Source organism: Mustela nigripes, chromosome 2, assembly GCF_022355385.1.
Source record: "Mustela nigripes isolate SB6536 chromosome 2, MUSNIG.SB6536, whole genome shotgun sequence".
In the NCBI taxonomy this organism is placed as follows: domain Eukaryota; kingdom Metazoa; phylum Chordata; class Mammalia; order Carnivora; family Mustelidae; genus Mustela; species Mustela nigripes.
Genome location: NC_081558.1, coordinates 18,813,374 through 18,832,927, shown reverse-complemented (window position 1 = coordinate 18,832,927; position 19,554 = coordinate 18,813,374). Strand labels below are relative to the sequence as shown.

The following is a 19,554-nucleotide window of genomic DNA, read 5'->3' as shown; positions in this document are numbered from 1 at the left end:
GAGAGGTGGAAAGTAGAGTTATTATCACGGTCAGCTCCCATTGGAAGAAGTGATTGAAAAAATGATGCATGACATACCAGAGCTGGGCTTGTACCTGTAGATGCATAGATAAGACAATTGACCTTTCCCAGGCTGTGTTCTGCTTAGCTTCAGATTCTTTTTTTTTTTTTTTTAAAGATTTTATTTATTTATTTATTTATTTGACAGAGAGAGAGAGAGATTACATGTAGGCAGAGAGGCAGGCAGAGAGAGAGAAGAGGAAGCAGGCTCCCTGCTGAGCAGAGAGCCCGATGTGGGACTCGATCCCAGAGCTCTGGGATCATGACCTGAGCTGAAGGCAGCGGCTTAACCCACTGAGCCACCCAGGCGCCCCTTAGCTTCAGATTCTTTTGCAAGCAGAATGAGAGTGATCTGTTTGTTGATTGTGTTCAAAATCAGAGCAATAGGAAGACAGACATGTATGAGGTTTGATCCAAGTACTTAACATTAACCTGGGTGTTTTTAAAAATGGTCGATGCTTCAGGTGAGACTTGTTTTAGGAGATGTCAGGTGACATCATAATTCATTGCTTTGTTTCTTGATGTAGGTCAGATGGTGGCATCACACCATGAAGCTGGCGTAAGAGAGCACAACAGCGTGTTTGCACTTTTCGTCCCCCTGCACCCCCCCACCTTCTTTTAAAGGAATCTCTAACCCCAGTGTGGGGCTCGAACTCATGACACTGAGATCAGGGGTTATATGCTTTACTGGCTGAACCAGCCAGGTGCCTCTCTCTTTTTTTTTTTTTTTTTAATAGAAGATTTCTTAATGCTTATAAGAATACTAATGATAAGGGCTGGAGGAGCTTTGTGAAATCATTTGGATGACCTTCAGCTAAGGGAAAGCATTTCTTCCATCGTCCTCCAATTTAATGTCATCTGGCTTTTCCTTGAAACATTTGCTTTGTGCTTAGGAGGTGAGAAGTACGTTCTGTTCAGAACCTGCTTGGAACATTGGCAGTATAGGAATGACCTGTCTCTGGTGAATCACCCCCTTAGTTCCCAGGCTCTCAGTCACCTCTCAGTCCCAATCCAGCTACCTTTCACCTAAGGACATGGAAGTGGCTGGATAGGGCTCTTGGAAGTGTGGGAAGGATGGGGTCTTGCCTGTCCTTCCTTATGTTGTATGCAGAGCACCCCTTTTGTGCTTCCCACAGCTGCCTCTACTGTATATCAGATGAAATCCTTGTGCTTTGGCCAAGCTGTGCTCTCATTTTCCCCGTTTATTCTCCTCTGTGAAAGAAATTTGCAGAGACTAAATCCTCATTCCCAAACCTCTGTGTGATTTTGGTCCTGTTTCAAGTGAAAGTCGTGAACCTCCTTGGGAATTCCAGTCATATTCCCTGCATTTGCACTGAGCGTGTAAGCTTGATGTGTGCAGAAATCATCATGGATCCTTAGAGGGGAAAATGGCCTGTGGAAATGATGTACTTGGGGTTGGTGATGCTGAAAGCTGTTGTTCCTTTACCACATTTAGAGATTTCTGGCTGCTGCTTGGCACAGTGTGTGTAGCCAGATCTGCTTAGTGTTAGAAACGAAGAAGCATATATCCTCAAGAAAGCCAAGAAGTAAATAACTTCAATGACTTTTAATTTATAAATCAGAGAAAAGTTGAATTTATGACTCAGAAGTTTAATTTATAAATCAATTGCTAGAAAAGTGTCAGTTTCAGGGGGAAGCTTTTGTCTCAAGCAGACTGATACCAGTGGATCATCCTTCTGTTCCTCAGCAGAAAAGGCCTGCTCTGTTAATAATCGTGCCAGACAGGCTGTGGAAAGTGGTTGGCTCATCAATAAGGAGGATCCATCCTTTTTTTTTTTTTTTTTTTTAATTTAGAGATTTTTTTTTCTTTGTTTATTTGACAGAGATCACAAGAAGGCAGAGAGAGAGAGGGAGAAGCAGACTCCCTTGTTGAGCAGAGAGCCCAATGTGGGGCTTGATCCCATGACCCTGAGATCATGACCTCAGCCCTTTTTTTTTTAAAGATTTTATTTTTTTTTAAAGATTTTATTTATTCATTTGACAGACAGAGATCACAGGTACACAGGTAGGCAGAGAATCAGACAGAGGAGGAAGCAGGCTCCCTGCTGAGCAGAGAGCCCGATGTGGGGCTTGATCCCAGGACTCTGGGATCATGACCTGAGCCAAAGGCAGAGGCTTTAACCCAGTGAGCCACCCAGGTGCACCCCCCTTTTTAATGGTAAAATACACATAATAGTTTATCCTCTTGACCATTTTTAAGTGTGCAGTTCAATAGTATTAAGTATATTCACATTGTTCCGCAACCAATTTCCAGAACATTTTGACCACCCAGAACTGCAACCCCCTACCCATTAACTGTGACTCCCAGTCTCCTTTCCTCCGAGCCCCTGGCAGCCACCATTCTACTTTCTGTGTCTGAATCTGTCTACTCTAGACACCTCCCTTAAGTGGAATTGTTCAATATTTGTTTTTCTGTGACTCACCTATTTTATTTAGTATAATATTCGGGGTTCATCATTGCATCATGTGTTGCAATTTCCTTCCATTTGAAGGCTGAATAGTGTTCCGCTGTGCGTATATACCCCATCATGTTTATCCGTTCGTCCATCTCACCTTGGTATTCCTGTCCTCCGCTGCTATTTAATTCCTTTCCTGTTCTCCCTCCAGATGAAAACGGCAGAGGTGGGTGAGGTCTGAGGCTTGCTGCAAGGAAAGGCAAAAGAGCTGATGGGTTGGGTAAAAACTGGTGGAGGGCACCGGGGGATGTGGGTGATGGGAAGCCCCCGTCACTTTGTGAATGCTGTTTACGGTTTTGGTTTTTAACATCATATGCCTTGAGTTACAGATAAGTTGCACCGCTCTGGATACTTGTGCAACCATTATGGCAGGAGTAGGTGTTGCTGGGCACAGGGAGGCTCCGTTGGTGGGAGGTGATCACTCTTCCCTTGATCCAGTTCCTTGGTCTTCAGCTGCGGGAGTGTGTTTCTGATCATGGATATCCAATCCTAGTCATGTTGCCTGCCTGTGGGGGTTGTGAGGTGCACATTGAGCACGTTAGGGTGTTAAAGACATTACCCCCCCATAAGAGGTTGTCCAGCTGGGTTTCAGCTTGGCCTTTGGAAAACTAAGAATACTGAATAACTCTTGGTAAAATAAAGTTAACTCAATGATGTGTTTGTTGTTTTCTTAGTAAATCTTTCAGAAGATATATGACCTCAATGAAGTTTCCCTAAATAGGATATTATGTTAAAATGTTCATAATTAACAGTTTTCATTGTGGAATCTGGAAGCGTATTGAAAATGTAAACTGGAGTTTTTAATTCTCCCTACTCCATTTCGTTATAGAAGAAATACATGTTCCTATGAAGGCGTGGCTGAAGACAGTTGTCACTTCTGCTCTGTGTTATGGCCAGTGACAGAATTTTGGAATTTTGTACCCGTTCTATAAATAATTTTGTTTCTGAAAGTACACGAGAATCCTATAAAACAAATATTTCTGGGGAGAAGAGCAGTGAGTTATGAGGTGTTTTCTTTTTTCAGATCCTGAGAGTCAGACCTTAAAGGAACATTTAATTGATGAATTGGACTATGTTTTGGTCCCAACGGAGGCCTGGAATAAATTACTAAACTGGTATGGCTGTGTAGAAGGCCAACAGCCCATTGTCAGAAAAGTGAGTACACAAGTTGTCACAGCTGCTGGTCAGTGTCTGCAAGTGCTCCCTGGGGACACTGACTGGTATTGGTTTTCTGGGTTACTGGATGTGCCCAAGTGGTGGAATAGAGGTGTTTGAGGCCTTCTTTCTGGTTCTCTTTAGGGAATTGTGGTCGTGAGTGGTGGTGAGTGAGGCTGCTCACCTGAGATGTTACAGTGAGTGGCCTCCAAACATCAGAGCTGCCCATGGCTTGGGATGTGTCCAGCAGTGCCATGAGAGCACTTTCTGGAAGGCTCTATGAGAGAAAGTTTACTTGGGGTCATGTGGACATACAGTAATGTACTGCTTCTTGTTTATCTTACAACCTTTCTGAGACTGCTTTTTCCTCTGTGCTTATGACTCTTGGGCCACACTGTTGAATATCTCAAAAAGCAGGTGTTTATAAACCAGAGAAGCATAACCTCCTGAGGGAAAGCAGGCTGTGAGGTAGAAATCCAGATTCTTCACCCCACTGGTAGATGGGACTTAGTAGAAGACTCCCACAGTCGTTTGCTTGTCCTACCAGAGGGGGAATCACATGCCTGCTAAGAGGTAGACATTGGGTAAATTTCTTACTCTCCCTGGTATATAGTTTCCCTTCTCAGCATAGGAAAGATCTGTAGTCCTGAGGCCATGCTTCTAACAGTCATTGTTTGAGGCCAGAACTACATTCTTTCTGTATCTGGAAACCTGGGCCCCTGCGAGGGGTTAGGGATCAAAAAGCTGGAGGTGTGCCAGTCTGGCAGATGTCCCCTAATGCCCACAGTGTTGCCATATGGTGAGTGTTCTGCTGCCCGAGGGTTCTCTAGTTCTCTCATTCAACAAACCCTGCAAGGGAGACCTCACTATCCTGACTTAGAGAGATGAACAGTGACTTCCCTGTTGTGCACTGTTACAGCTAGCTGGTTCTCTTTCTTGTGAAGGGAAGAAAGATTTGAAACCCTTGGACAGATGCTGGCGGCTTTAAAAATCTGTCCTGATCCCCTGATCACTTAGGGAAAGTGATGATTGTGTGGATTCTGCCCCTTACCACTGATGAAACCTATTGTTTCCCAAACTGCCCGGTGTGGAACCGCTGCTGCTTCACCTGTGCCTCTTGTTTGCAGGTAGTGGAGCATGGCCTCTTCGTCAAGCACTGCAAGGTGGAGGTCTATTTGCTGGAACTGAAGCTCTGTGAGAATAGTGACCCCACTAATGTGCTGAGTTGCCATTTCAGCAAGGCAGACACTATCGGTGAGTAGCTGAGCTGGTGTCCCGAATTTCCGGGTACAGAGAGCGCGGAGCATTGTGGCTGATGGGAGTGAAGCCAGGCACCCCCTCCAGAGTTGTTACCCACATAGTCTCAGGTTGTGGTTACCAGCCTGACCTGATTCTTGTGGAGAGCTAGGCCTGGGAATCGTGTTTTACAGACTCTTGGACATGCTCCCTGACCATGATACATGATACTGTGATAAAGATGAGGAAATGCAGATTCGGGGAGGTTACACTTACTTATTAAAAAATCTCTGAGTGGGGGGCGCCTGGGTGGCTCAGTGGGTTAAAGCCTCTGCTTTCAGCTCAGATCACGATCCCAGGGCCCTGGGATCGAGCCCCGCAATGGGCTCTCTGCTCAGTGGGGAGTCTGCTTCCTCCTCTCTCTCTGTTTCTTCCTGCCTCTCTGCCTGCTTGTGATCTCTGTCTGTCAAATAAATAAATAAAATCTTTAAAAAAAAAGATAATCTCTGAGGGGGTGCCTGGATGGCTCAGTTGGTTAAGCATCTGCCTTTGGCTCAGGTCATGATCCCAGGGTCCTGGGATTGAGCCCCACATCAGGCTCCCCGCTCAGCTGGAAGCCTGCTTCTCCCTTTCCCACTACCCCTGCTTGTGTTCCCTCTCTTGATGTGTCTCTTTGTCAAATAAATAAATAAAATCTTTAAAAAAAAATCTCTGTGAGAAAGTGGCAGGGCTGGTATTCGAAATCACATTTATCTTAACTTCAGAGGAAGGTTTTGTCACCTTTCTGTGTTGCTTGTGTGCTGTAAATGGGACCCACCTATTGAAGAAGAAGAAGCATAGGGAAGGTTTCTAAGTGTGTGAGTGCAGGAGGATGCCCATGGAAGACATTTGGCCTTAATCATCAAGGGGCTGAGGTCAGTCAGAACTTTCGTTCCAAAGCACCCTGTGACTGACGGTCCGAACAGGAGGGAGGATGAGCTTTAGCTTGCTACGGCTGTTACTAGCCTTGCATCTGGAGTGAGGTGAGTGATCCTTCCGTCCGTCTGAGTGATCTTCAGTCCTGAGTGATCCTTCTGTCCATCTCTAGCAACCATCGAGAAGGAGATGCGGAAGCTATTCAATATCCCTGCTGAGCGGGAAACACGGCTGTGGAACAAGTACATGAGCAACACCTATGAGCAGCTGAGCAAGCTAGACAACACTGTCCAGGATGCTGGGCTCTACCAGGGTCAGGTAGGAGGGCTCAGGCCATGCCCAGCAGGCTGCTCTGCCAGGGTGTGTGGCCAAGATATCTTCTGGTTCTGAGCTTGTCACCAGTGAGGTCTTTTGCATATTCCTTATTTGATTTCCCCTTTCACTCAGGTGCTAGTAATTGAGCCCCAAAATGAAGATGGCACATGGCCGAGGCAGACCTTGCAGTCAAAGTAAGTGACCATTTTCTCTCTTATGGCTGGGCACACAGGTATAAGAGAGACACTATTTTCTAAGGCGTTTACTTGTGCTAAGTAAAATTTTTTCGGGGTCAGAGGAAGAAGTGATCCATTTCATATTCAGTTTGATATCCAGAGTCTGTGATACTGGCCTTTGCTAAGCAGCATTTTGGGCAGCTGTCTGAGGAAAGCTGTCAGAGTGTGTGAACACGGTGGTGTGCCTCTCCTTGAGAATGAGAGAAGGAAGAGAAGGGGCCCAGATCTGGGAATGCTGCATACCAAGAGGCAGCTTTGTTTTTGCCAAGGGCTGTTATTTTCTCCACCTGTGGTTAGAAGCTCGGCTGGAAAAGAAGAGGGCTCAGGCATGGGGTCCTATATGACTTAAAGTTTGATCCCACACCACTTTTTACCCACAGGCCTATTATTGTTACCCTTTTTGCATACTGGGGGGATTATTCTGCCTTTAAACTGGGACCCCAGGCACCTCTGTCTCTGGAGAGGTTTGTGTGTGGTGTGGAATTGTGCATGTCCTGAGAAGGGGACAGTGCAAGGGCCGGGGAGGATTTTGTCTTTGTTCTGATAGTTATAGAGATAGTGTTGGTTTTTGCTCTCTTCCCTCAGTCAGTTCTTGGACAGTGACTGTTTGATAGTAATGGGCTCATACATAGCTCTTTTGAGAATCACGAAAGCTATGGGCTCTCTCTTGAGAAACATGTCGGAAGATATATTTTGTCAACAGTCTCAAGGGTTTTACAGATAACCTGAAGTCTAACCATGGACTCCAGTTTTAGAGATCCTGGTCACCAGTTCCTGACAGGATGCTATATAGCTGTGGTAGGGAGAATAATGCACCTCTCCATTTCTAAGTCCTGTTCCGCAGAATCTATGAATATGTTAGGTTCCATGGCAAGGTGATTAAAATGTGATTAAGGGTCTTGACATGGGGAGATTATCCTGGATTATCTGGATGGACTCAGTATAATCACAGGGTGAACTGGGGAGATAGGAGAATCAGGAGATGAGAGGACAGAAGCAGAGCCTAAGTGATGATAATGTGAGAAAGACTTCACTAGGCGACTTTCCAAGATGGCACAGTAGGAGACCTTGGTTTCATCGGGTCCTAGGAATTCAGCTAGATAGTTAATTAGATCGTTGTGAACACCTGCAAACTCAACCAGAGATCTAAAAAAAGCATTGCTGAAATGCTACAGATAGAGAAGTGATCACTTTCTGCAAGTGTGGAGAAGTGAATCTGAGGCAGTATATGGGAAGATAAACTGCGGCGGTGGGGGGAGTGCAGCAGTCAACATAGGAAACCGATACAGCAGCTGAGTGCAAAATCAGAACTTTTAGAAGTCAGCTCCGGTAAGGGATGTCCCTGCCTGAAAGGCACTCAGGTGGCAAAGAGGGGCAGAATCTTAGATGGGACAGTGTGGTCTCAGGATCCTTGGGGTCACAGAAACATCAGGGGTGCCTGAGTGTGGCAGAGTTCCCAGGCATGGGGAAGCCAGCTGCTATCATTGAACCCACAAGTGGGCTATCAGCTTGGTTTTGCCATAAACTGCAGACTGTGGCATGGTTGGGCAACTGTTCTCCAAGCAGGCGCCCAGCATTCCACTGAACCACGGCAAGACCCACCCCTTCTGGAGACTCGAAGCAGAGTCACGTGCCTGAGATAGAAATGCTCGGTCACAAGCTGGGTGAGCATGGAGTGTGGCTGGAGACCTGGGAGACAGGAGTGATCAGCTGCTTTTTTGTGAGGGCACACAGAGGAGTGGGTCCCCAGGCTCTGTTCCAGGGCCAGAGATTGGGAGGCTGCTGTTTTCATTCTCATCCTCTAAAGCTGCGCAGAAAGCCTTCAGGGAACAGAAGCCACAGAGAGCAATCTGGAGCTGCTTGCTCAGCTTGGCCCCTTGTCAAGGGCATGCAACTTCGCCCCTGCAAAGACACTTGAGAATCACCTCAGCAGGCCCTTCCCCCAGAAGATCAGCAAGAATATCTTAATAAGCTAAGACCATGTTTTTACCCATCATAGAGAACTCCAGAAGTCCAGCGATAGGAAAGAATAGTGTATAGAATTCATGGTATTTTTCTGATTGTTTAGTCTTTGAATTTTAATTTTTTTCTTTACTTTTCAACCAATTTCTTATTTTATTAACTCTTTCTTAAAATCTTAATTTTCGGGGCGCCTGGGTGGCTCAGTTGGTTGGGCAACTGCCTTCGGCTCAGGTCACGGTCCCGGAGTCCCGGGATCGAGTTCCGCATCAGGCTCCCAGCTCCATGGGGAGTCTGCTTCTCTCTCTGACCTTCTCACTTCTCATGCTCTCTCTCACTGTCTCTCTCTCAACTAAATTAATAAAAATCTTTTAAAAAAAAATCTTAATTTTCATTTTTACAGTTACATTCTATCCTTTCATTGTATTTCATTTTATTTTTATATATATGTAAGTTTTTCTGTACAGTTCTGGGATGCAGTTTCTTGTAACAGACAGACCAAAATACACCCAGATTCTAGTGTATTGCTCTGTTCTGTTCTCCTGTCTGATTATACTCTCTCTCTCTCTCTCTTTTTTAAATATTCTCTCTTTTTAAAAGTCTTCTTAAATTTTCATCTCTAGTTACATTCTATCCTTTCATTGTATTTTATTTTATTTTATTTATTTTAAAAAAGATTTTATTTATTCATTTGACAGAGAGAGAGATCACAAGTAGGTGGAGAGGCAGGCAGAGAGAGGGGGAAACAGGCTCCCTTCTGAGCAGACAGCCCGATGCGGGTCTTGATCCCAGGACCCTGAGATCATGACCTGAGCCGAAGGCAGAGGCTTTAACCCACTGAGCCATCCAGGCGCCCCCTTTCATTGTATTTTATTTCATTTTTGTATATATGTAAATTTTTCTTTCTTTATAGTTTTGGGATGTAGCTTCTTCAAACAGACAGACCAAAATACACCCAGAATATATTATATTGCTCTGTTCCATTCACTGGTCTGTTTATACTCTTTTCTTTTTTTTGTTGTTTTTGTTTTTTTTCTTTTGTCCTTTTTCATTTTCGTTTTTACAGTTATATTCTATCTACATTTCTTATATATAATTCTTATATTTAATTTTATATTGATGTGCTTAAGTTTAATTTTGTTTTTGTACATATGTAAGTTTTCCTTTCTTTACAATTTTGGGATTTAGTTGTCTAACAGACCAAAATACACACAGGATCCAGTGTATTGTTCTGTTCTGTTTACCTGTCTGGTTATATTCTCTTTGTCTTAAAGATTTTATTTATTTACTTTTTTATTTTTTATTTTGGGTTTCTTCTGATTTGTTTAGTATATATTTCTCTGGGGCTGTTATTGCCATTTTAGTATTTTGTTCTCTTGTTCATCTATTCTTCTCTGCACAGAATGACAAGATGGAAAAACTCACCTCAAAAAAGAGAACAAGAGGCGGTACTGACTGACAGGGACCTAATCAGAATGGATATAAGTAAGATGTTGGAACTAGAGTTCAGAGTAACGATTATAAAGATATTAGCTGGGTTTATAAAAAGCATGGAAGACTCTAGAGAATCCCTTTCTGGAGAAATAAAAACTAAAATCTAACCAAATTGAAATAAAAAAGGCTATTATTGGGGTGCAATAAAAAATGGTGGCTGTAACTGCTAGGATAAATGGGGCAAAGAATTAGTGATATAGAAGACAAAATGATGGAGAATAAGGAAGCTGAGAAAAAGAGAGATAAACAACTACTGGATCATGAAGGAATTCGAGATAAGTGATATCATAAAGCAACACAATATTAGAATAATTGGGATCCCAGATGAAGAGGAAAGAGAAAGGGGGGAAGAAGGTATATTGGAGCAAATTATAGCAGAGAACTTCCCTCATTTAGGGAAAGAAGCAGGCATTCAAGTCCAGGAGGCAGAGAGAGCCCCTCTCAAAATCAGTAAAAATAGGTCTACACCTCGACATATAATAGTGAAGCTTTCAAATCTCAGAGACAAAGAGAAAATTCTGAAAGCGGCTCGGGACAAGAGGTCCGTAACCTCCAAGGGTAGAAACATTAGATTGGCAGAAGACCTATCCACAGAGACCTGGCAAACCAGAAAGTACTGGCATGATATATTCAGGGTGCTAAATGAGAAAAAAATTCATCAAGAATATTTTATCCAGTGAGATTGTCATTCAAAATAGAAGGAGAGATAAAAAGCTTCCAGGACAAACAGAAACTAAAAGAATTTGTGATTATTGAACGAGCCCTGCAAGAAATATTAAAGGGGATCTTTTAAGTGAAGAGAGAGTCCAGAAGTAACATAGAACAGAAAGGAACAGAGACAGTGTACAGAAATAGTGACTATAGGCAATACAGTGGCACTAAATTCTTACCTTCAGTAGTTACTCTGAATGTAAATGGGCTAAGTGCCCCCAGTCAAAAGCACAAGATATCAGATTGGATAAAAAAGCAAGACCCATCAGTATGCTATCTGCAGAAGACTAATTTTTGACCCAAAGATGCCTCCAGATTGAAAGTGAGGGGGTGGAAAACCATTTACCATACTAATGGATATCAAAGAAAGCTTGGGTAGTAATACTTATATCAGACAAACTAGATTTTAAACGAGATTATCTAATAACTATGAGTATTTATGCCCATAACATGGGAACAGTCAATTATATAAACCAATTAAAAGCAAAATTAAAGAAATACATTGATAGTAGAGGACTCTTAACACCTCCTTCTATGTAGAAGATCATCTAAGCAGAAGATCAACAAAGAAACAAGGGCTTTGAATGACACACTGGATCAGATGAACTTCATAGATAAAGTCAAAGCACTCCATCTTAAAGCGATAAAATACACATTCTTCTCATGTGCACATGGAACTTTCTCCAGAATAGATCACATACTGGGTCACAAGTCAGGTCTCAACCAGTACCAAAAGATTGGGATCATTCCCTGTGTATTTTTCAGACCACAGTGCTTTGAAACTTGAACTCAGTCACAAGAGGAAATTTGGAAAGAACTCAATACATGGAGATTTAAGAATATCTTACTAAAGGATGAATGGATCAACCAGGAAATTTAAAGAAGAATTTAAAAAATTCATGGAAACAAATGAAAATTAAACCACAACTGTTCAGAACCTTTGGGATGCAGCAAAGGTGGACCTAAGACAGAAGTATATGGCAGTACAAGCCTTTCTAAAGAAACAAGAAAGGTGTCAAGTATACATCCTAAACTTACAGCTAAGGGAGCTGGAGAAAGAACAGCAAATAAAGCCTAAACCCAGAGGAGAAGAGAATAAAGATTGGAGCGGAAATCAACAAAATAGAAACCAAAAGAAGAGTAGGACGGATCAATGAAATTAGGAGCTTGTTCTTTGAAAGAATTAATAAGATTGATGAACCTCTGGCCAGACTTATCAAAAATAAAAGAGAAAGTACCCAAACAAGTAAAATCATGAATAAAAGAGGAGAGATCATAACCAACACTAAGGGATCATGTTATAAGCAATTACATGTCAACAAATTAGGCAGTTTGGAAGAAATGGATGCATTCCTAGAGAAATATAAACTAACAAAACTGAAACAGGAAGAAATAGAATACCTGAACAGACCCATAACCAGCAAGTAAATTGAAAGGCTAATCAAAAATCTCCCAACAGGCAAGATTCCAGGGCCAGATGGCCTCCCAGGGGAATTCTACCAAAGATTAAAAGAAGAAATAATGCCTGTTCTTCTGAAGCTGTTTCAAAAAATAGAAATTGAAGGAAAATCTCCAAACTCTTTCTGTGAGGCCAGCATTACCTTGATCCCCAAACCAGACAAAGATCCCACCAAAAAGGAGAATTACAGACTAATATCCCTGATGAACATGGATGCCAAAATTCTCACCAACATACTAGTCAATGGGATCCAGTAGTACATTAAAAGGATTATTCATCATGACCAAGTAGGATTTATTCCTGGGCTTCAAGGGTGGTTCAACTTCCACATAGTAATCAATGTGATATGCTATATTAATAAAAGAATAAGAATCATATAATCCTCTCAATAGATGCAGAAAAAGTATTTGACAAAATATAGCTTCCTTTCTTAATTTAAACTCTGCACAGTGTAGAGTTGGAACATACTTCAGTATCATAAAAGCCATCTACGTAAAGCCCACAGTGAGTGTCATTCTCAATGGGGAAAAACTGAGTTCTATAAGATCAGGATGGGATGTCTGGCATCCCCCACAGCAGGGATGTACATGATCACCGCTGCTCTTCAACATAGTACCAGAAGTCTTAGCCTCGGCAATTAGACCACAAAAATAAGTCAACTGAATCAGCAAAGAAGTCAAACTCTCACTCTTTGCAGATGACATGATAATCTAACCCAAAATTGCTGGAACTCATACAGGATTTCAGCAGAGTAGCAGGATATAAAATCAGTGCACAGAAATTAGTTGCATTTCTATACACTAACAATGAGAAGAAAGAGAAAGAGTTGACCCTTTTTGCAGTTGCATCAAAACCCATAAGATATCTAGAGATAAACCTAGCTAAAGAGGGGCATCTGGGTAGCTCAGTCAGTTAAAAGTCTGCCTTCCACTCACATCACGATTTCAGGATCCTGGGATTGAGCCCCAAGTTGGGCTCCTCGCTCAGGAAGTCTGCTGCTCCCTCTCCCTCTGCCCCTCCCTGCTGCTCTTGCTCTCTCTGTCCCAAATCTTAAAAAACCAAAACAACAACAAAAAAACCTGGTAACCAAAGAGGCAAAGGATCTGTCCTCAGAAAACTATGCAACACTTATGAAAGAAATTGAAGGCACAAAGAAATAGAAGAACATTCCATGCTCTTGGATTGGAAGAACAAATATTGTTAAAATATCTGTGCTACTTAGAGCAATCTATATATTCAGTGTATTCCCTATCAAAATACCATCAACTCTTCACAGAGCTGGAACAAATAATCCTGAAATTTGTATGGAACCAGAAAAGACCCCAAATCACCAAAGAAAAGTTGGAAAAAACAAAACAAAACACAAAAGCTGGTGGCATCATCAAGGCAGTATGGTACTGGCACAAAAACAGGCACATAGATCAGTGGAACAGAATTGAGAACCCAGAAATAGACCCTCAAGTCTCTGGTCAACTAACCTTCAGCAAAGCAGGAAAGAATATCCAGTGGAAAAAAGAGAGTCTCTTCAACAAATGGTGTTAGGAAAGTTGGACAGCCATACACAGAAGAATGAAACTGGACCGTTTCCTTACACTATACACAAAAATAGACCCAAAATGGATGAAAGACCTAAATGTGAGACAGTCCATCAAAATCCTAGAGGAGAGCACAGGTGGCAGTCTCTTTGACCTTGGCCACAGCAGCTTCTTGCTAGATACATTTCCAGAGGCAAAGGAAACAAAGGCAAAAATGAAGTAATGGGACTTCATCAAGATAAAAACTTTTGCACAGCAAAGGAAACTGTCAACAGAACTTAAAGACAACAGACAGAGGGGGAGAAGATATTTGCAAATGACATCCAGATAAAGGGCTGGTATCCGAAATCTATAAAGAACTTAACAAACTCGGGGCGCCTGGGTGGCTCAGTGGGTTAAGCCGCTGCCTTCGGCTCGGGTCATGATCTCAGAGTCCTGGGATCGAGTCCCACATCGGGCTCTCTGCTCAGCAGAGTGCCTGCTTCCTCCTCTCTCTCTGCCTGCCTCTCTGCCTACTTGTGATCTCTCTCTGTCAAATAAATAAATAAAATCTTAAAAAAAAAAAAAAAGAACAAACTCAACACCTAAAGAACAAATAAGCCAGTCAAGAAATGGGCAGAAGACATGGACGACATTTCTCCAAAGAAGACATACAGATGGCCAAGAGACACATGAAAATATGCTCAACATCACTTGGCATCATTGAAATACAAATCAAAACCACAATGAGATACTGCCTCACAGCGGTCAGAATAACTAAAATTAACAAGTCAGGAAATGACTTGTTGGCTAGGATGCGGAGAAAGGGGTATCCTCCTACGCCGTTGGTGGAAATGCAAGCTGGTGCAGCCACTGTGGAAAACAGTATGGAGGTTCCTAAAAGTTGAAAGTAGAGGTACTCTGTGACCCAACAATTGCACTACTACTGGGTATTTACCCCGAAGATACAGAAGTAGTGATTTATAGCATCAATGTTGACCATAATCAACTATGGAAAGAGTTCAGATGTCCATCAACAGATGAATGGAAAAAAGATGTGTCATAGATAGATATGTAGATATAGATATAAATATAGTAGAATATTATGCAGCTATCAAAAAATTGAAATCTTGCCATTTTCAACAGTGTGATGGAACTAGAGGGTATTACGCTAAGTGAAATGAGTCAATCTGAGAAAGACAATTATTTGATCTCAGTCATACATGGAATTTAAGAAACAAAATAGGATCATAGGGGAAGAATAAAGTCGAAATCAGGGAGACAAACCATAAGACTTAATTATAGGAAATAAACTCAGAGTTGCTGGAGGTGGGTGAGGGATGGGGTAACTGTGTGATGGCCATTATGGAGGGCACATGATTTAAAACAAATAGAAAGGCTTTACTGGCCATGAGCCAGGGAATGTGTGTGGCCTCTAGAAGTCCTTAGAGCCTCCACAAAGAAACACAGCTCTTTAGCTCAGTGAGAATCATTTTCAATTTCTGACCTGCAAAATTGTTAAGACAATAAATTTCTGTTGTTTTAAGCCAGCAAGTTGTTGGTAATTTGTGACAGCAGCAGTCAGAAGGCTACCCTAGATTGCTGACTCCCTTCTTGGAACTGGAAGTGCCACAGAACTGAGAGAAAATTACTTAAAAACTGTGAGGACCCCCCCAGCCCCCGGCCAGGGGAGACAGAAGGTGGGTCTGTGAGGTAGGGTTGACAACTTGGGAGTGGAAGAGGCTGGATATACTGGCCAAAGAAGACTGTTAGGTTCTGCCTTCTTTTCCCAGTGTTGCTTTGTCCCATCTCTTCCACACCTTGTGGTCTCAGATTCCAGTGAAGGGAGATAGCTTTTGGAAAAGAGCAGTGCCTCCTTGAATTTGCCTGAAGGTTAGATTCTTCCTGCAAAGTGTGTCCTGTGGCCAATGAGCCCAGAGCGAGATTCCTGAGGTACACTCTTCACTCTCCTAAAAGTTCCAGACACTGGTCTAGATACTGAGGATACAGTAATAAAGTTTCTATTCTCAAGGAACAGTAAGTAGACAAGAACAACCCACAGGTACAATGGTTTTTAAGTATTGTGGGAAAAAAATCAGGGAAGAAAATCAAGTGCTAGGCTTTGGGAAGGAGCAGGTTTGTGTTTGTTTGTTTGTTTTTTAAAGATCCTATTTATTTATTTGACAGGCAGAGATCACAAGTGGGCAGAGAGGCAGGCAGAGAGAGAGGAGGAAGCAGGTTCCCTGCCGAGCAGAGAGCCCTATGCGGGGCTCCATCCCAGGACCCTGGGATCATGACCTGAGCTGAAGGCAGAGGCTTTAACCCACTGACCCACCCAGGTGCCCTGGGAAGGAGCAGATTTAAGTAGGGTGATAGGCCTCTCTGAGGTGCCATTTGAGCATGGTCACAGCAGAAGTGAGGGACTCAGCAGTGAGTGGAATGATTAATGAGAATAAGATTGTGAGGCTGAGGTGCCAGCCACAGTGGACGTTCTGAAGCCAAAGCAGGCTTTGTTGAAGACTGGTGGGAGTTTGTTGGGGCTGATGGCTGGAGGGTTTAGGGGACAACGTGGGGAGCCCCATGGATCTTGTGAGACTCTGGATTCCATGTGTACCTTGGGGGTGGTGGTGGTAGAGAGTTTGTTGGAGGCAGTGCAGTGAGTGGAGGAGTAGTGTGGTCTCACTTGGTGAATAGCTCAAGGGAGCCATAACGAGTAGCTGACAGGTATAGTCGAATGAAAAGAAAATGGCTCATTGATGGCATGTGCTAGTGGGAGCATAATCTGTGCTCCCAGCCTCCTGGGAGCATGGAGTAAGCATGATGAGTATCATCAAGGAAAGCAAGTGGGGACATGAAACAGGAATAAGGAGGCATTCTTGGGACCAAAGAATTTGGGAGATGGGTTGAGTAGCAGAATGGATGTCGCTAAAGAGTGAAGAAGTTGGAAGGTCAGGTCTAAGAATTCTGTGCAGCATTAAGAGGGATAGAGAGGCGAAAGATAGGCGGAGCGAAGTGCTATGGAGGATGGAGTAGAAATGTCAACATTTGTGTAATAGGAATCTCCGAGGCAGAGAGGAAGTGACCAGAGGAAGGGGAGGAAAATGTCTGAGGTTATAATGACCCAGAGTTTCCCAGAAATCATGAAAGAGGAAAGGTCTGAAATTTAAATAATGCTAAACACAACAGATGGAAGGAAGAAATCCCACGCCTAGACACTACAGTAAAAACCTGACAACGAAGATGTAGAGAAAATTTCAAATCTTTTTGAAAGACAAAGTCACAGAGGAATAAGGGGACTAGTATCAAACTTGTCAGTAGCAATAATGGACCTAGGGGGAAAAAATATTGGACCTAGGAGAGACTTTTTCAGGATCAAAGTAAATAACTTGAAAAGCAGAATTGTGAATCCTGCTAAACTTATTTAAATGTAAAGTTGAAATACTTTTTTCCTTTAGCATAGCTGACGTTGGAAGGTTTTCCACACCGGGCTCCTGAGTGGAGGAATTACTTTTAGAGCCCAGGGGCATGTGGTAGAATCAGTAATGTGAGAGAGAGCATGCTCATAAGGAAGTGTTCTGTTGGCCAGAAAAGCAAGGGCTTTGGGACTTCGGAGTGAGCAAAGATTTCTGACAGAAGACACAACACCAGAAACCTAGGAGGAGGAAATGGGTAGAGGGGTAACTGGCTTTTAAAAATGTTCACTAGAGAGTAAAAAGGCAAGCCATAGGGTGAGAAAAGATATTTGCAAGAATATGTCTGACACATTGCTTATCTCCAGAGGTTTGAAGAAACGCCTCCCAAGTCAGTAAGAAAAAGTTAGGCAACCCCATTAGAAAAGGGGCAAAACATCTTGAACATTTAATTTACCAAAAAGGATGTCTGGATGGCTAGCAAGCATATGGGGAGGTATTAACCTCTGCAATCATCCAGAAATGGCAAATTAAAACCATAACACAGTGCTCCTGCACACCCACCAAAATGACTCAGTGAAAAAGATGGATAGTACCAAGTGATGTTGAGGTGTGGAGCACCTTGGATTGTTGGACCCTGCTGTTAGGGGATATAAATTGATGTGGTGATTTTAGGAAATTTGGCATCCCTTACTAGAGGAAGAATTATGTACATATTCTACAACTCTGTGAACCAGTCCCAGGCATACAGCCAACAGAAATACATCTCGTGTTCACTTAAAGATATGTTCAAAAATGTTCACGACAGTACTGCTTGCTTGTCGTAGTCACAAACTGGAGTTAAACCAGATGTCCAAAAATAGAGGGGATAGAGACATTGTAGTGTATTCACCCCGTGAGAGTCTGTAGGGACCCAGTAGTGTTGTGTTGAATGAGAGAAGCTGGACACAAAACGTGGCGTCCTATGTTCTCTTAATATCAAGTTTAAGAACAGGCAAAACTTACCCAGGGAACTCAAGGTCATGGGAGTGGTTAGTTATGGGAGAAATCATGACTCACAGAAGCATGAAGAGGACACTTGGAGTCTAGGGCTGTCCTGTTTCTATGTCAGGGTACTGGTTATGTAGATATAATCATTTGGTTCAAATTTCTTGATTTTGACATTCATGATTTATGTATTCTCTATGTAGTACTTCAGTAAAAAGTTGAATAATAGTAAGGTAGGTGTAAGAAAGCAACCCATCTCAATAACAGTCCAGAAGTTAATTCTGACTAATGCCAACATGGAAGACAAGTGAGGAAATGAGAGGCAGTACAGAGCTGAGAGAGATGGGAATGTTACAAGTCTAAATAGTTGATGGGCAAAAATAAAAACAGTTACAGGTTCTAATAAGTTAATGGAGTAACTGCCAGAAATGTAAAAGTAGAAAATATATCTTTAAAATAAGCTGTGTTGATTAGAAAAGGTTTGAAGGCAGTTTAAGAAAGATGATGCTTTAAGTCTTTCTAAGAGGAATTTCTGAGGTATCCCTGGTGGGTCAGTGGGGTAAGCATCTGCCTTCGGCTCAGGTCATAATCTCAGGGTTCTGGGATCAAGTTCCGCATCGGGCTCCCTGCTGGGGGGTGGATGGGAAGCCTGCTTCTCCCTCTCTTCCCTGTTTATGCTCTCTCGCTCGCTCACTCTCTCTCTCAAATAAGTAAATAAAATCTTGAAAAAAAAATTTCTGAGGCGGGCGGTCCAGTGCTGGTATCATTAGAAACCCAGCCGCTCTGTCATGTTATTCTGCTATGTGTAGCTTCTGCTTCAGAGGTTCTTCCGTCTGGGTTTAGGATCCTGAGCTGTTTGGTTACACCTGCATTCAGGTGACAAGGAGGAGGAAGGAAGGAAAAGGAGGGACCTAACCCTTCATTTTAAGGAAATTTCCCAGAAATCATACATAAAACATCTCTTTGCTTCTCTTTGGCCAATGATATGATCATACCTGGCTTCAGGGGAGCCAGAAAATGCCTTTTAGCAGGGTTGCAAGGTGTCTGGCTAAAAATTGGGTTTCTTGGGGTGGCTGGGTGGCTCAGCCACTTAAGTGTTTTCCTTCAGCTCAGGTCATGATCCCAGGGTCCTGGGATCAAGCCCTGTGTCATGCTCCCTGCTCAGCAGGAAAGTCTCCTTCTCCCCTTTCCTCTGCCCCTACTTGTGATCTTTCTCCCCCTCTCGCTCACTCTTTCTCTCAAATAAATAAATAAAATCTTTTAAAAGATTAAAAAAAATTGGGGTCCTAAGGAAAAAGGTTAGAATAACTTACTGGGAGACAAAATGGGGGGACCCCTCTTTTTCTTCTCTGCTCTACTGGTACTCGCCACTACATGTGTGTAGGTTTTTCTTACACCATCCAGTTCTCTGACACCTGTTGTACAATTTCACTCAATTCTAGCACAGTCTACCTGGAAGTACCATCAGATCCCACAGGTTAAGGTCTCAGTCCATCAGAACTGGCCCAGTTCCAAGTCCAGGTTGTTTCCTTTGCTTGGGATCACCGGCTATTAATCAGAGGTTCCTGTGATCCCTGCTTGGACTTGAAAATTTGCCAGAACAATTCACAGAACTCAGGAAGACCAG

At 42.8% G+C, this 19,554-nt stretch overlaps 1 protein-coding gene across 5 annotated transcripts in view; it reads left to right on the top strand.

Annotated features, from left to right (window-relative positions):
* The window catches only part of USP4 (ubiquitin specific peptidase 4), a 51,728-nt gene that overhangs the window by 3,906 nt on the left and 28,268 nt on the right, over window positions 1-19,554 (top strand). For 3 of the 5 annotated variants that reach the window (XM_059389718.1, XM_059389717.1, XM_059389719.1), the window contains exons 3-6: window positions 3,561-3,691; window positions 4,819-4,945; window positions 6,015-6,160; window positions 6,290-6,351. In XM_059389718.1, the coding sequence (XP_059245701.1) occupies window positions 3,561-3,691; window positions 4,819-4,945; window positions 6,015-6,160; window positions 6,290-6,351 (466 nt within the window). Of the gene's footprint in view, window positions 1-3,560; window positions 3,692-4,818; window positions 4,946-6,014; window positions 6,161-6,289; window positions 6,352-9,754; window positions 10,223-15,081; window positions 15,111-19,554 lie in introns of those variants that run through there. The other 2 variants (XM_059389722.1, XM_059389720.1) reach the window with 2 other exon arrangements.